This window comes from Gadus chalcogrammus, chromosome 1 (assembly GCF_026213295.1).
Source record: "Gadus chalcogrammus isolate NIFS_2021 chromosome 1, NIFS_Gcha_1.0, whole genome shotgun sequence".
NCBI classification, from domain to species: Eukaryota; Metazoa; Chordata; class Actinopteri; order Gadiformes; family Gadidae; genus Gadus; species Gadus chalcogrammus.
In genome coordinates, this window is record NC_079412.1 from 25,945,765 (window position 1) to 25,963,519 (window position 17,755).

The 17,755-nt window shown below is 43.0% G+C and overlaps 3 protein-coding genes and 1 long non-coding RNA gene across 10 annotated transcripts in view; 2 read left to right on the forward strand and 2 right to left on the reverse strand.

Annotated features, from left to right (window-relative positions):
* The first annotated feature begins 1,339 nt into the window (after positions 1-1,339).
* LOC130388935 (uncharacterized) lies at positions 1,340-4,804 on the forward strand. Its single transcript, XR_008896487.1, has 5 exons — positions 1,340-1,442; positions 2,327-2,414; positions 2,724-2,801; positions 3,404-3,499; positions 3,754-4,804. It is a non-coding gene; the product is annotated as an uncharacterized LOC130388935 (long non-coding RNA).
* On the reverse strand, positions 1,797-10,009 carry actr8 (actin related protein 8). 2 transcript variants are annotated; one of them, XM_056598467.1, is made up of 13 exons: positions 9,603-9,694; positions 9,287-9,457; positions 8,892-9,002; positions 8,362-8,466; positions 7,842-8,015; positions 7,294-7,387; positions 6,975-7,107; positions 6,542-6,695; positions 6,111-6,206; positions 5,748-5,888; positions 5,232-5,547; positions 4,784-4,947; positions 1,797-4,448 (listed from the first exon to the last, which is right to left on the reverse strand). In XM_056598467.1, the coding sequence occupies exons 3-13, from the start codon at positions 8,961-8,963 to the stop codon at positions 4,305-4,307; spliced, it is 1,593 nt and encodes a 530-aa protein (XP_056454442.1). In that variant the 5' UTR covers positions 8,964-9,002; positions 9,287-9,457; positions 9,603-9,694; the 3' UTR covers positions 1,797-4,304. The 2 variants fall into 2 exon arrangements, with proteins under 2 accessions (XP_056454442.1, XP_056454435.1); XM_056598460.1 differs by lacking the exon at positions 9,603-9,694 and adding an exon at positions 9,725-10,009 and having other exon boundaries at positions 1,874-4,448.
* Positions 10,010-10,108: 99 nt separating this feature from the next.
* Positions 10,109-16,087, reverse strand: LOC130388929 (uncharacterized). The gene is made up of 10 exons (XM_056598535.1): positions 15,773-16,087; positions 15,566-15,587; positions 15,123-15,236; positions 14,906-15,012; positions 14,552-14,669; positions 12,089-12,109; positions 11,860-11,895; positions 11,538-11,648; positions 11,124-11,398; positions 10,109-10,837 (listed from the first exon to the last, which is right to left on the reverse strand). Exons 1-10 carry the CDS (start codon positions 15,836-15,838, stop codon positions 10,430-10,432), a joined length of 1,278 nt encoding a protein of 425 aa, XP_056454510.1. The 5' UTR covers positions 15,839-16,087; the 3' UTR covers positions 10,109-10,429.
* chdh (choline dehydrogenase) overlaps positions 15,989-17,755 on the forward strand; it is a 9,001-nt gene continuing 7,234 nt past the window's right edge. Inside the window, exons 1-3 of one of the 6 annotated variants that reach the window (XM_056598480.1) lie at positions 16,002-16,078; positions 17,002-17,067; positions 17,197-17,621. In XM_056598480.1, coding sequence (XP_056454455.1) covers positions 17,236-17,621 — 386 coding nt within the window. In that variant the 5' untranslated portion in view covers positions 16,002-16,078; positions 17,002-17,067; positions 17,197-17,235. The other 5 variants (XM_056598515.1, XM_056598489.1, XM_056598506.1 and 2 more) reach the window with 5 other exon arrangements.

Sequence of the window (17,755 nt, forward strand, 5' to 3'; positions counted from 1 at the left end):
AGGACGCTGCTGAAACGTTCCGCGGCGCGCCCGGTGGAAATGGTCTCATTGATTAGAGTGGAAGCGATCAGCAGCGGTGACCGCGGCGCAGCCGTCCCGCGGCGCGTACGCCTCCAGTGGAATCAGGCCTTGAGAGTAGGCCGAGAGCAGTGATGATGCTCTCAACAAAAATGGCTGCGCTCATGAAGGGATTTATTTTCTTTGTATTTGTAACACGTTGGTCATTTTATTGTCGATCACCAATGGGTCATTCATTGCAGTCTTGCTGTGGGTGAAATACAATGTAAAGCTGTGTTGTTTGTTTTCAGGCTGGTTTGCTAAAGAGGCTAATGGAGCTTACAATAAAAAACAACTTCAATTTCATGACACAATCACAAAGTCGAAATGGAACGAAATTACAGCTAGCAGCTATAAAAGCTATAAAAACTAAAAATTACTATTAATGCAGGCTATGTGGAAAATGCACCATGTTTGCTAAGCCTGGCTCCGACATGTTCCGCTACGTAGCTAAGATGGCTGCCGTTGAGTACGAAGAGTGTACATCGATCCACACTTTGACCATTTTGAGTACACCTTCCGGGTCCTTTCAGTACACTTATTTTCGCCCCCTTCTTAATTGGAACGAACTACGCACTCACTATACTTAGGCTACGTTTACATGATGACGGTCTGAACAGAAGACGCAAAAGTGGCGTTGCGTCTTCACTTTTTATTCCGCGTTTAGACAAGCGTTTTCGGGAGGAAATCTGCGTGCATACGGTGACGCAAAAGTGTGTGGAATTCGATTGGGTATGCATGCCAGGCTGCTAGGTGGTGGTGTGATACTATAGACTATCACACAACACCGCCATGTCTGAGCGCATGCGTAGAATCTTCCTTCTCTTATCTGTGCCGCAAAAACCAAAAAGATCCTTCTCGCTTCAGTAATACTATCTGTGAATATCCTGTACATTTCGTGGAAATACTCCTGTATGCTTGTTAGAGCTGCAAGAGCAGCTTGACGGTCCGACGCATGGAAATAATCTGACATGTTTGTTTATTTCCTTGTACTGGCACATGTATGTGACGTAAACGCGTACGCGACGTGAGCAGATCTGAGCAGTGTTTTGCGTCTTGGCAGTTTAGACGGAAACGCTACGGCGGAGCGTTTTCAACTTTTCCACTCTGGAGGGTGGTTTCAGATTTATGCGTTTTCATGCCCCAAAAACGCCGTCACCGTCTAAACGAAAGGCACTTCCGATAAAATATTTTGTCGTTTTCACCCGCAAGCGTCCTCGTGTAAACGGGGCCTTAGTGAGTGCGGATATTATGGATATTGGAATACAGCATCTAATTCCCAGCGATTTGAACGCGCCATATGACCGTCTGTGTCGTACCTGTGACGTGTTTACCGGAAGCTGAAACTCACATTGGTAAACAGGGCCTGGCGAAGATGTCCGACGGTGAGTAGTTCAGATGATTTAGGCAATATAATCACTCATAAACCTTCTTTATTCCGGATAGGGTTATTTCTTGGTTGCAGATAACCTATCATGTAAAAAGAAAAGTGTCAATGTTTGTGTCTATAGACCAGATATCGTACTCCTATACGAAACCCTACTAATTAACCATAGCTAAAGCTTCTACAATATTATACCATTGAAAAGCAAACATGTGCATAGCGTTTGTCAACTCGGTGCGTAAATGTAGTGGATTTGGTTTTATAACACAATTCACGATCGCATATTAGCGATTCTTCTAGTCTAGTCAGTTGTTGTCGCGCATTGATTGGCTAAAGCCTGGTGCTATCCATTTGTATGGTACGCCGCTACGTGCTAGTCGTAAATTGTAAATCTCCGATCTTTCTTACCGCATTTCACGGAGGAACGCCCTCTTTTTTTCTGTCCTGCTCGCTATTCTGAAAGTAAAGGCCGAGATTTTTGTATTTGTACCACGTTGTTCATTTTAAATGTTCTTACACATTTAATTACATTGCTACTTTATTCGGTCTTGCGGTGCGTGCAATAAAATATAAAGTTGCATTGTTTGTTATCGAGCTGGTTTGCTAAAGAGGCTAATGTAGCTAACAATGACTAGCCAATGAGAAACGGCGATGCTATAGCGCTGCAAGCCAGGAAATTACGTCACATTCTCACAAGTGCAGGTCGGACGTACCGGCGTACCATACAAATGGATAGCAATTAGTAGTTAAAGATCCCATGGGGATGTTACATGTATGAGTGCCGTCATCGGCAAAGTATTGTTTTAAACGTACTGTCCTTTTAACGTGTTCCTACAGCATTATACTGTACAGAATAACTTAGTGATTCTGGTTTGTGTCCCTCAGGTCAGACCTTGGGGTCGTCACGGTCACGATGGAGTTTCCCCAACCTGGCAAAAATGTTTTGGGGAATAGTCGAGTTCGTCGGCTTGTTGTGAGTAACCCACCACCAAATCAGTCTATCAATATCTAACAGTAACCTCAATAACCTAACAGGGAACTCACCGCATAGCACTCTCTACCCGTGAAGATATTCTATGGCAATTTTTTATTTGATGTATATTCTGGAAATATTCTGTTTAATTCATAACCAATAGCTACTTTATCCTTGTTTTAATGAAAACGGCAGCCAAAATATTTTAAGTTGATTGTTTGATTTACTCAAAGGAAATGTCTTCAATAGTATACACACCCACATTTAAAGTTGTATCTGTACGTCTGATCAAATCACCCTTGTGTTCAGCTTCACGACAATAGTTCAGTCGGATCTTACAAAGGATAGAATTGTCGCTGGATCATCACGGTTCTCGGATGGCAGAGAGTAAGTACTGGGTTCAAATGTTTCTCCACTAATGGTGTGATCCAGATGCCACGGACACCAGCCTACCGAGTTGGAAGTGGGGAAATTGCCCAGCTTTTTTGCGGCATTTCACGGAGGCACGCCCCCTTTTGGCCGAGCCCCCTCGGAATTCTGAGTATACCGAGTTCAGTGATGACGCTCTCAACAAAAATGGCTGCGCCCGTAAAGAGATTTATTTTCTTTGTATTTGTACCACGTTGGTCATTATAACGTTGATTTTAAATGCTCTAACACACTTTATTACACCAATTTATGCATTGCATGGGCTTGCAATACAATACAATGTAAAGTGTTTGTTTTCAAGCTGGTTTGCTTAAGAGGCTAATGTAGCTAACAATAAACAAAGACTAGCCAATTTCATGAAACAATCAAAGACGAACGGGAACGCTATAGGTGCTCCGAGACCGGATATTACGTCACAAGTGCAACTCGAAAGGCTGGTGTCCGAGGCATCTGGATCACAGAAGAACATTTTCAAACCATAAGTCTGAACTCGTCGCATCTTTGAACCTCACTAACCAATGAACTGACTTCTTCTACTGTTCTCTCTTCCTCGCTCTCAGTCCTCCAGGCCCCCCTGGTGGAAGGCGGCGCATGGGCAGGATAAACCATGGGGCGGGGCCAAGTGCCCCACCAATGGGAGGAGGAGGATGAGGAAGGTGAGAACTAATATTTTCATGTAATTCCAAAGGGGGCATTTTGTGGCCATATTGTTGTTTCAACTTTTCTAGAAGCACAATGAACATAAATGAAGGATGTGCTTTAATGTGATCTAAATAAATCAGATAATCCACACAGCCATTATAAAATACCAAGACGTATGCATATATTTTTTTTTTATATCCTCAAGGGCTTATGGTTTTTCTTATAATAATAGATGGTCTGCACTGACATGTTTCATTTCTCCTTGTAGGTAAACGCCTACACATCCAGTGTAGGCGATGGGCGCATGGCATGTTTACATGTCTGCACCCATGGTCCTTGGTTGCCTCTGCCGTTGGCAGATTTTTGATGCCATCCTGGGAATTCCTACATTGTAGGGGCCAGGCTGGCTGATGTGGCAACCGACTTCAGCTCCGCTCTCTCCGCTCCCCTTCATTCTTTCTGCTTCTCACAACTTACTGACCCATGTGTTCATTTCAAACCTTGAAGATTAAGTTATTAGGTGCTTTATATCCCTCAGATTTAAATAAAGATTTACAATGTCAAAATGTTTCTTTGCGAAGATCCGGTCATGTAATAAAATGAAGACTCAACAAATTGTTCGACAATGACAGAAAACGCTATTTACAGAGTAGAGAAACGTCAACAATTTGACCATGTTCTTTCAAAACCAATTTGTTTTTTCCTGGGGATCTGTTCTTAATGTAAAACAAAAAAAACCGATTGTATTCATATGATCTAAATAAAGAGACAACAAAATGGTAAACATCCATCGAAATGACCATCGTCACTCAGCCGGGTTCACCACACGAAGGCGGCTCTCTCGCGGAGCATGCGGACACCGAAGCGCTGCCACTCCCGCTGGTGGATCCACATCTCCTGGGAGGTGTCCAAGCAGGCCAGCACCGCCCCTCCCTTCCAAGAGATCAGCCAGGGGTCCATGTCCTGCAGGGGGCGCCATCGTATGTGCAAACAGTGAAACTAAAACGTTGGCGTCATGACACATGTACTTTCATAAAATTCAAACCGCAAAATGATAAGAGGGTTGCAGTATACTCCCAGGACTCACTCTAGAAATGCCAATACAATACAGATCACTCTATTTAAGAAAACAGTTCCACCGCGATATGGTATGTTGATGGTTTGATTTGATAAACATGTTAAATGTTTAAACAACATGCATACATTCAACTAATATAACTCCTTTTGAAGATATTTGTTACTGAACAATGTAATACTATCGCTTAAATAAAACAGCCAATCAGCATTTCCAAGGTTACCTTGGGGCGTGTGATGACCTCAACATTGTCCACCAGCCTTCGGAAGGACGGTGGCATCTTGTTAATGATGCGATGGAGCAGGAACTCCTGAGCACCGTGGAACATCAGTCCTCCCCCCACCACCAGGATGGAGCTGTACATTTTGCGCTTGGTCTCGTCCGACGCTGTCAATACATAGGTTATAAATACATTACATTTAAAACCGAGAAAGAGATCGGCAGCATTACCTTGTGGTTAGGGAAATTGGCCATAATAACCAACTGTATGTACTATTCAATGTACTAAAAAGACAATATAAGGCCAATAAGGTCCCTTTTGCTCAGTAAACAAAATGTGGCATATTCGATGAAAAGGTTACACTGAATTATTTTTACTGTAGCAGGGCGAGTGCCCAGAACATTTTTGACCAGGAAGTGATTAACACAGTCCCCCCCGGGCGCCCCCTCACCGCAGCAGTCAATGCTATGCAGGATGGCCTTGTCCAAGCCCAGGGCCTTGCTCTCAAACTGGCCCATGATGGCCGACTTCCTGGACAGCAGTGCGGAGGGCTGCTGCTCCTCCGCCTCTCCTGGGCCCATCAGGCACTCTGCCTGGGCCGGCCCCAGCTCCATCTCCCCCTGGCTGCATCCAGCGCCGCCGCCGCCGCCGCCGCTGAGCCTGTGCGGGTCGGAGGGCTCCGCGCTGCCGCCTGGGCCCGTCAGCTCACTGTCCACCGCCCCCGCGGGCCTGGAGAGGGGCTTGCGGTCCGCGGAGCATTTGGAGGACTGCTCAGAGAAGAGGTGAAGGAGGGAGAGGATGAGGTATTGAGAGGGTTTAGCCCAGAGTGTCGCTTGGTTGATCCACGATGCACCTTGAAGTGCAACATAACATTCTGGAAGGCTAAGCCTTCCCTTAGGTTTTCCGGGAGGTGATCGGACACGTACGTGTGTATGTATGCATGTGCGTGCGTGCGTGCGTGCGTTACCTGGTCCTGTTTGCTCTGAGTACCGAGCAGATAGTGCTCATCGTGAGGGTCCTCGGGGTCGCCTTGGGAACGGTACGGCAATGACGTCATCTTCTGGCCCACAATGCCGAATGTGGTTGGATAGAACAAACCCATTGGTGCCTGGGAAGAACAGGACACACGGACACACGGACACACGGACACACGGACACACGGACACACGGACACACGGACACACGGACACACACACACACACACTTTCAAATTAACCAAATACACTTTCATAGAGCTTCGGGTACTATACCGGTTCTTTCAATATTTGATAGAACCGGTATTTTGTCAAATTTAATTTATTTACCGTTGCATTGCGCTTTGTTAAAGTACCTGTAGCTTCTCATCACCAAGTCGAATATGGTAAAGAAGAGCTGGGGCTTCTGGGAAACGCATACGAAACTCATGATCTTGTAGTCCCGAAATGTCCTGTGGAATAGATGGTGATTAAAGAGACTTAAATGTGGGCCGACAACCACTGTTTGACTTTCAGACATGTTGAGCTCTAGCCTCTGAATTTGCCTTTCAATTCGAAACCGATTCTGTTGTCTCCAGGGGGATATACTGCCGGATCCTCATAATAGATTTGGAATCCCCCCACCACCACAGTTCACACACACACACACACACACACACACACACACACACACACACACACACACACACACACACACACACACACACACACACACACACACACACACACACACACACACACACACACACACACACACACACACACACACACACACACACACACACACCTGATTGAGATGGCAGAACAACTCTTTGAGTTGCTGAAGTAGCTGACAGTCCAGCCTGTTGGAGAGCTGACACTCTCTGTAGGGAAAGCCCGCCCTCTGCAGGAGCCAGAAGAAAGTGCGGGTGACATCTGCACCACCATAAGACAAACATAACCTGCAGAGTAACACACACGTAACTTACAAAATGCCTTAATGCCACTAAAATGTCTATACTATTCCGTAATAAATAATATCGGTTTACGGTTGAGATCACTCCAGCTCAACACCCCATTTCATATGCAATTATATGCATTGTATATCGTATGGTTTGTACGATACACAACCCTGAATCAATATTTCACACAATTTCATCTTTCTAAATGGTTCCATTATACTCTGACACTTTGCTGTACCCTCATTCCTCCCCCAGTGCTCCAGTGGCCCCTGCCTGTACCTGGAGTTGCGGTGGGACACCCCGTCCTCCACGCAGCAGAGACTAGTCTTCTGGTCGCCCACGTCCACCACACAGGCACTGCTCAGGCCGCTACCAAACGTAGCGCACACGGACTCCTGGTGCACGATGATGGCTGCATGAGGCGCAGACACACTGGTGTTATTGCTGTTGTCCTCGGGCTACTTCCACCGGATAAAAACCATCTGCTCAATGACTTAATATATTACTTAGCAATTGCTGGGGTCAAGGATATTTGCTTCCTTTCATTTTTTTAAAATAAATAAATAGGATTGAAATATATTTATTTTGTGAGTGTCACCTGAGAAGCCCATGTTCAGCAGCAGCATGTTGACCATCTCCTTTATGTGCTGTCTATTGTATATATCAGGGACCAACAGGATACATCTGTAATACTAGAATACAAAAAATAAAAGAATTTGGTCATTTTCGAAGAAAGGTTTAGATAATAGGTGTTCAATAATAATCCAATAATAACTATGAAATAAGATTTTTCCGGAAGAACAATTCATAAACATACATTTCTGACAAGCACTGCATAAGAAATAATGATCTGTATGCGTGTTGTGTTTTAAGAACAAATCAAATAAGTGTTTATCAAAGATAAATGTTGTCATCCTTTGGTTTATTAAGCAGTGAATTGTTTCAGGTCACATATATTAGGTAGGTGCTTTAAAATTGAATGTTTAAATGGCACATACTCTGTATTAATCCCACATTGTCATGCTTTTTTTCCGAACAAAAAGGGACGAATGAACCCCCCAGACACTGCTGTTATTATTGGATGGATGTTTATCCAGAAAGGGGCCAGCATAACTGACCAAGCGCACGGCCAGAGGCCCCGCCCACCTTGAGGTCTTTCAGCGGGATCTCCAGCTGCTTGTTGATCACGTGACCCCAGATGGCCTCCAGGTCGGCCAGGACAGCTGTGAGCGAGCCCCCGGGGCCTGGGTGCACGTTGAGGTGACCCCTGACCAGCGGCCAGTGCACGTCGTAGCCGTCCGACGGACTCACATACACGGCCTGAGACACCGACGTCAAGAAGTAGAAGAAGAAGAGAGTTCCCCCAAGGGCTGGTTTGTTATGATTTGTTCATTATTGAAGTTCTTTAAAAAAATATGTTTGTGATTTGTACGTTTTTGGAAAAAACGTACAGAGCACCCTAAACGGTTTACAAATCGGCTCAAAATGTTGTGAATTTTAGAGCTCCGAAACACTTTTTTCCTCATAACATTTGCGTGTAATTTTTTTTACAATATGCTAATCAACATTTGCCGAAAGACGTGAAGCCTATGTTTTTTCACATCATTAACATGTAGAATGGACATATACACTCTGCCTCTTTAAGCTTCGTCTTCATCATACTGACCTCGTCCCCAACCAGGTACTGAGGCTGCTGGCCCGTGTTGGTCCACTTCAACCTGGAGCTGCTGTCCAGAACCGCTGGACGGACCTGCCGGTTATATGACCTGGCCTTAATGGTCACACACACACACACACACACACACACACACACACACACACACACACACACACACACACACACACACACACACACACACACACACACACACACACACACACACACACACACACACACGTTCCATATTAATCTGCAACATAATTGTAAAAGGTCATTTCAGGCTTTACATCCTAATTAAAGATTTTATAAACAGAATAAACCAACACATTGACTCTCCTTAGGCTGAACAACTAATGAATTAGCTTGTTAGAATCAGCAAACTCCCATCCCCCTCTTCCACTGTTATTCTCACACACACACACACACACACACACACACACACACACACACACACACACACACACACACACACACACACACACACACACACACACACACACACACACACACACACACACACACACACACACACACACCTGTTCAGCTGACACAGGCGTCCTTCGCAGTCCAGTAGACATCTTCTTAGACCAAATGGCCTGTTCCACCATTTTGAGGCCATTCTGTCGCTGCTCGTTACTCTCTGGTTTCTGTAGTGGATACAAAGTCCACATGACGTTAAAAGACGAGGTGTGCTTGAGAATCCCCCAGACTCACTGACTGGTGTATATAAAAGTTAATTGCATCAAGTGCAATTTATGTTGCAGCTACAGCTCTATACAGACACATATTATATATATTCCTGAAAGGAAAATAACTATAAAGGATGCACTACAAATGTAGTGCATTGTACAAATGTACAACAATTAATAAAAACAGAAAGAGGATAGACAATAATGCTGGGTTTCAGCTGCAGCTGCTAATTTAAACGTACATTCAGGCCATCCCTCAGAAGCCAGGGGTCTTCGTGTTTCGGCTGTCCGCTTTGCTTGTGTTTGCGAGCGATTACGTGGGGTACCGACGCTGGTAGAGTGTCTGTCGCTCTCCCGATTCGTAGCGTCCTTGAACCAGGGTGAATCACGACTACAAAGTTGGTCTGTATTTGCTATTAAAAACAAAGAAAATTGTTAGATATACTCAGTTGAGCTTTACAGAGGTGTGTACAATTACAACGTTTTAGAAACGCGAAGAATAATGCAAATGTAGGCCTATTTTGATAATTGATGATATTAACAACAAACTTAGCTCACTATATTTATCCCAATGGTTGACGTCAACAGTAAGCCGACGGCGAAGCAAGGCGGGGTAGCTTTCAGAAACGTAGTCAACAATTTCGAGATATAAAATGCCGAGCCTTAACGTTACATCTTACTTCTTGAAGGGATTCTGGGATAGATGCTGGGACGATAGGTCTCTTGACCCCACGCTGCTGGTCCTTGTCTTTCTCCTTCTCGCGTTCCTTCTCTCTCTCCTTTCCGTTTTCTTGTTCTCTCTCAGCTTGGGTCATCGTTTCAGCACGTTGATTATTTAATGATAACGCGTTAGACAAAAGGATTAACACATTTTAAGCATCCTCTAAAATTAAACTAACCTGAGCTGGAAATGCATGCACTGCACACTACTTCCGTGTTTAGTCACGTGATGCAAATTATGATCCTCTATTGGTCAGTTACTTGTGTAGAAAGTTGTCTGCACAAATATCTACTTATACTTGATGTTATAAAGCAGGGGGAAGCGTTCAGTACATAGACATCCAATAATCAAACATAATTTATTTAGTTGAAATACATACAATTGTACAGTTGTTGTTTTTGTTGTTGATGTTGATGTATATTTGAAATGTAAAATATATTTCTAAATGTTTTCAACACAGATTTAGTGGATTATCATTTATATAAAAACAGTATAACAGCATAGTAACAGCAGAACCTTGAATATTTAGCAATTATATAACTACTAACAATAGTTAATATCCATCTATGGATACTTATCACTTATTTTTTTGGTTTTATACTTACAAAAGGCTACGAGGTACAAAATAAAATGTAATAGTACAGTAACAATTATATATACATTATTATACAGTGACGACTACAGAGTTAAAGTGCTCTTGCTCTGCATTTATGCTAGACTGGTGCTCGGTGAGCTGCCCTATTGCCTCATGCAGCTTCATCATGCTCTTTTCGTTGTAGAATATATGTGGCCTTCTTTGAATCAAAGAGTCCTGTTTCTTGTTATGGAGGCTTCTACACAGCTTGTGGAGGTCCTTTGTTAGAGAAAACATCTTGCAGGCTGTGAGTTCCCCTGGGAGTCTTCTAGGGCTGTCATCCTGACTCTTGCCTAGCTGCACGGCCCAGAACAGAGCCAACTCACTGGGGTTCTTGGCATGGCTGGCCACCATGTTGAGAACCAGCGGGTAAAGGTCACTGGCAGAGGCCGGTACTGAGGGTCCAAGAAAGCCATGGTGGGAATGGCAGCTAATGGTCTGCAATGAAACATTAATGAACATTATACCTCATACAGATATGATGTCAGACATAGCATATGTCAATTGTGGACGTTACCCTGTTGTTTCCCCTGCAGGGTCTGTGTTTTAACCTAACATCCTAGTTAGAAAATTATTCAATTCATATTCAGATGTAGCCTCAACAAAAGTCTATTCATATTCCATCCCTGAATCCATGCATCCATCTGCACCCAGATCAAACCCTGTCAATTTGTGGTTGTGTGAACAAAGTTCTAAATATGCATATGAATGTAACAGATTGTACCTGGGGGCAGACGACCAGGACTCTGTCTGCAGTCTTGGCCTGACCGGCCACCCAGCGCATGGGGCCCAGCTCGGCTATCTGTCCCTGCTGCCAGAGGTCCACGGCCACACTGAAGCCTCCGTGCTCCTGGAGGAACTCGGCCAGAGCCACCACCGCCCCCTGGAAGGCCGGGCACTCAGCAGGGTACACCAGCAGCACACAGACGGGCGGCTCACCGGACACAGGGAGTAGGCTGAAGTCCCCGGACACCACGATGTGCGCTTTGTAGGCTTTACCTGTGGAAAATATATATATATATATATTTTTTTTTTTACTTCGATTATTTATATATTTAAATTGGTGAAAATCTGCATGTTTCTACAAATGTAGTAAACTGGGTTGTTTTCATGAAGGAACACATGGTTTACTACTTACAAAGGATCAGACATGAACCAAGGACGACAGAGCCAGCCAGCACCACTCCAAAGAGAGCCACCAGAATGGTTGTGTACTCGTACCCATCTTCATGTCCGCTCCAACTGGGTTCTTTCAATAAATGTATATTTATTGAATATATTTATACATTTATTATGGCTCTGATCGGCTCCCCCAAAAATAAAAATAAATGCATTTATATAAAACACGCCAAACAGCGAGATCTCCATCACTTCATTCGCTATAATGCCCCCAAAAGGCCCAAAGCCTCACTTGCACCACCAAGTGGCAAGCTCTGGTGCAGCCACTGTTATTTACTCACCTGTAGGCTCTGTACGAGTTACGTCTAGAATGGAAACTAAGGAAACAAAATGTTGCCGAGTCATTCTGCAGAACCGATGATCATACATAATTCTTGATCATAAAATCTTAAACTATTCCACTAATTTTATGTGTTGAGAATCATTTATAAAAACAATTAATACTTTTTGAATGAATTTGCATTATTCCATTGCTGTGTTTAAATGTCAGGTTCACAAGCACACACTCACCCTTATCTTCAGTGTAATATCCTATGGGGGGAGGGGGGAGGTTACAATGTGTCAGCATGTATATTCTGGATGTAAAACATTTGCATTTATTTCTATAAATACATTACTCCAACATACCAGCACTGTGAGAAGTGAAAACTAGCTCCAATGAGTTGTCCAACTACATAGATGTCCTCTCATGCCCCTTCTTTTTGGTGGTCCTGAATGTATTGCTATTTGTACATTTACCCAAACCAACAAACCATGTTTGAGCTTTCTTGTAGATTCCCTCTTCCCCTATATATACCGTTGGTAAAAGAACGGTGTTAATGCTGTTGAGTCCTGAGGGTTTTTATCAAACTGAGCTTGACTATGTGTTTGCATACAGGGCCTGAACACTCCAGCATGATCTAGCTTTAGGCCCAATCCCATTTCTACCCCTTACCCCTTCCCCCTCCCCCTTACCCCTTCAAAACAAGGGGGGTAAGGGGAAGGGATAGGGGGTAGAAATGGGATTGGGCCTCTATTCCATCAGCACTGAAATCAAAGGGCAGATGGCAACACACCTGCTGTCACATCTGTGATTTCAGTGATGATAATTGCTAACTGGTGTTTACCAGAGGTACAGTCTGAATACGTTGTAGTTCCTTTAGATATATTTGAAACAGGCATTACTCTTTATTTCTTGGACAAATTCTTATGGACTGCAAAATATTCATAATAGAGACAAGTACAAATGCAAGGGCACAAACACACACACACACACACACACACACACACACACACACACACACACACACACACACACACACACACACAAACATACACACACACAGACACACAGACACACAAAAACATACACACACACACACACACACACAGACACACACACACACACACACACACACATCACGCACACACACACACACACACACACACACACACACACACACACACACACACACACACACACACATACACACAAACACACACACACACGCAGACACACACACACACACACACACACACACACACACACACACACACACACACACACACACACACACACACACACACACACACACTTGCACACACTTCACAGACACACACGCAGAGGTGTCAAAAGTATTAACATTCATTACTCAAGTAGAAGTATAGATACTAGCGTTTAAAAATACTTCTGTAGAAGTTGAAGTATCAACTCAAGCTTTTTACTTAAGTAAAAGTATAAAAGTACTGGTTTCAAAACTACTTAAAGTATTAAAGTAAAAGTAATGCAAGGGGAAAAAAATAACATTAAGGGCAAAAGCTTAGGCCGTGCCATAGGGGCCCATAGAATTACTATTACTATTACTGTTATTATTGTTGTTATTATTACTACTGTCCATTTGTATCCTTTTTGTTTTGTGTTTTTGTAAAGTGTCTTTGGGTACCGAGAAAAGCGCTATATAAAACCTATGTATTATTATTATTATTACAATAATCTTTTCTGCCAAGTATGCTCACACATACAAGGAATTTGTTCTCTGCATTTATCCCATCCGTGAATTAGTGACACACACACAGCACACCTCTATAGCACACTGCCCCACTTCCCCCCAATTTTTTTTTTCTAAAGGCCATCTAATGACTATAATGTTAATGTTGAAAAAATTTGGAGAAGGATTCAGAAGGTCATTATTGATAATAAATGTATAGCAAGCGTTTATGAATAATCTCTACCATTAAAGAACCATATGTGTACTACTGAGCATTAACATGTGTTTCATGGAGCGGAAGATATGATGACTATTTCCAATACTGTAAGTATTTGGAATGTTGCAAAAAGTCAAACTTCAGAGGCATGTTATCAAAAGCCTTTATTGGAAATGGAAATGGATGTGTCCAAGCTTAGCTGCAGGAATTTAAGATGTAACGAGTAAGAACTGAGTTGTATTTGCATCCAACCATTTAAAAAAATTCTTCCAGGTCGGCCTACGGCCAGGGATGTATAAGGGTTGGCTGGTCTTCTTGGCTACCAACCTCGTCACTGGTGCTTGGTTGGGACATTTCGCTCATCTACGTCTGCTATTTCGTAGCTGGAATGTGGCGCGATTTATGTCATGTCAGAGAATAAAGACGGGCTCTGGTCATGCACAGGTGCCATGGATCGCATATAAACCAATAGGGTGTCAAAATGGTATATGTTTCTATTCTCATCCAACCGATCAAATTCACTCTATCCGATGGCGCAAATTATCTGGATAGGTTTTTTTTGTTTGTGTTTTTTTGAACGCCGGCGGAATAAAAACAAGCCGAAATAAAATAGGAGTAGCGAGGCCATTTTTTAAAAGTAAGGAGTAGAAAGTACAGATAAGTGCGTGAAAATGTAAGAAGTAGAAGTAAAAAGTAGGCTGAAAAATAATTTCTCCAGTAAAGTATAAATACCCAAAATTTCTACTTAAGTAAGGTAACGAAGTATTTGTACTTCGTTACTTGACACACCTTCCATCACTTCAGCAGTCAGGTAGGGGTCCCCATTGGCGACGGGGGGAAGAGGTAGATTGGCTGCTTCCACAAGAGGATTCCCATCTCTTGCAGGTACAATAAGTTTAAACCACAGCTGTTGTACAAACAGAGAACACAATCGTAAGCAGAGTATATACGAGGGACAAAAACATAAGAAGGATTGTTCTTGCTGTTGCATAGCTGAGCATGCCGTTAAACCTTCAGAAAGAAAGGTTTCCTTTCATTCTTTTCCTAAAAACATCCCTCTATCGATTAAGTCTAAGGAGGGAAACTAGTTTGTTTAGCATGTACTGGCATAATGTGAGCACATGTTGCATGTGATAGACCTACCAGTGTTAAGCCAGTGAGGTTTGCGTTGGCAAATGATGGGGTGTATTCACAGAGGAAATAACCCAAGTACACATGGATCCGAGTGCCGGTCAGGTGCTTGTTGCTCACTTTAAAAGAAACAAACACAAAGGATTGCATTGGTGGTGTTAGTTACCACACAATGGACGTCCCTTGTGAAAAGGAGGAACATATCAATTGCTGGAGGGAAATAGCTTACCATCCACGTTGACAGCCCATTTTATGTGGAGCTCTTCGAGCCCCGCAAACTCCTCCACCGTCAGGTCCTTCAGCAAGCTGGCGGAGGCGTGCAGCGAAAAGGATGGCAATTTGTCTACAGTGCATGGACACCATTTCCATTGTTATTTCATGAGTACATTTGTGCTATTTTATTATTTCACTATTTTCATTTAGAATAAACTTTAATTTATTGCTTTTAAAGTGTAGGACTAAATGTTTTCAATGCCCTGCCACATTATCAGTTACATTTAGAGTGAATATTCTGTTTCCTGAGTTCAGAGACTGCTTTAATACTAAAGCCAGCATATGTAGGATAATGAAAACAGAGCTATGTGTTCTACTGCAGAGATATGCACTACTAAAGGAAGTAATTACTGCTAATCCTGGCTAGAAATAAACAAACAATATTTGAAGGAAACCTACCGGAAGAAAAACAGTGGACTTTCTGTAAAAGATCATATCAGAAAAACCGTTCTACATTAATATCACAACAACAAAACAATAATAGGAATACTTATAGACTAATATTAACAGGCATCTCATAGACTACTACTACTAATAAAAAAAATCTTAACCATAATAGAATAGAATAGAAAGCTTTATTGTCATAATAATACAAAATAAACTTACAATATCGTGGGACATCACTTGAGCAATGAAACCACAGGATAGGGTTATCAAGGTAAAAATCCACATTGCAATAAATAGATAAAAAAATAGAAACCTATAGGCCTATTGTGAGTTCAAATACATCAAATGAACCATCTGCAAGTGACAATAGCTGGGTCAGAAACAGAAGCCACTAGATGCTTTGAATTGAATAATGCATGTTCTGATGATGTGTCGTACAAGTGTGACCGTTACATAGTCCGCACCACTCACAAAACTCCGCCCATAGTCAATGTAGGCTACTCGACTTCGATTCTGCCAGTAAAAGTAAGTAGATTCTCCAATGCTAATAATAATATAATTGATTGGCGCACCGTAATCCAGGAAACTTTAGTTAGCGTTAGTATCAGCGATTACATATTGAAAGGCTGTTCCTCACTTGCAATACTCCATACGGAGTTTTTCACAATGTTGCAATATCGCAATGCGCTCTGTGAGGTTCAACGGGACACGGACAGGTCAAATGGAATGCTGACATTTATTTCTTAACACAATTATTGCAGTTTGATGCTTTAGTTGCATGCTTACATTTGAAAAACAACAACGAAAAGCTGTCATCCACTGACTTATCGTTCATCTCGCAAGGTAGACCTGCACTCTGTTGTAACACAACCTTATATAGGATTTATATTTCTGCAACTTATGGATCTTGACCTAAATAGCACTGTTCTAACCTCAAAGTTGATACACAGCCTTCCCAAATGTGTCTTCCCTGCTATACGTTTATTTTAATAGCCTATAGCCTACCATCCCACTTGTTATTGTAAAATAAAAATAAACATGCGAAAAATGCCACTACACCATGGTTAAAGGCTGCATATTGTATTTTTGGCACTTGGTCAGGTGTTATAAGAAACAGAGGGGAAATAAAATACCTTCATTGTGTAACCTTTTAAAATCGAAATACTGTGATCGAATGACTGAATTTCAGCTTCTTTCGGAGAAAGTCTATTTCATCTTCTCTGATTTGTGACTTTAGCTTTTTTTTGTGTTTCTAATACCAGCCCCCTTGAAAATGTCCAGTCATTCTTTTGTTTTGTTTAAAGAGGTGACCACTTTTATTTAGGCTTCATTCAAACTGTTTTGGGGCTGAGAGCTTGAATGTAAGGTGCTTCAGAGAGCTGAAGCACCAATCTGCAAATTATACTACAGCATATAACCCATGGATGTGTCTGATTTTGCCCCTTCAGGTCATCCACAACCTGGAAGTCCCCATTTCCTGTAGCAAGTAGACTACATAATAAACCATATCAGATGTAATAAAAAAAATCGATCCTTTTTGCGGCTAAAGCTAAAATGATAGAATCTCTCCTTGCGTCTGTGTGGTGTCTTTTTCCAAACCCATCATTTGTTTTTGTTGATGTTCTTTCTTCAACGCTGCTCAGCCGTGACCAGTGAATGAAGACTGCCCTTCCAGAGCGAGGATGCTGTGTTTGGCCCCGTTAGCCAGAGCCGGCGCCCAGTCGACGGGGGCCCAGATCACCAGGAGGGTCTTGGAGGACGGCCGGGGGATCTGCACCTGGCTGCCCTCTCTTTTCTCCGCCCTCCCCCGCGGCGCCACCTTCAACGCCAGGTCCGCGCGCAACTCCTCCACGTCGACGGCGGCCAATCAAAACACGCCGTCGTACAGCTACGTCGTCGTGGGGGCGGGGTCGGCGGGCTGCGTCCTGGCCAATCGCCTCAGCGAGGACGCCCATGAGTCGGTCTTGTTGCTGGAGGCGGGGCCTAAAGACATGTTGCTAGGCAGCGTGCGGCTATCCTGGAAGATTCACATGCCTGCGGCCCTGACCTACAACCTCTGCGACGATAAGTACGATGCCGGGTTAAACGGGCGTTTATTGGTCATGAACGTCACGGAGGGCGGGGTGAATTTACACATTTTCCTTCGTATATAACTATATATATATTGATTCAGAAGGACATTATTGATAATAAATGTATAGC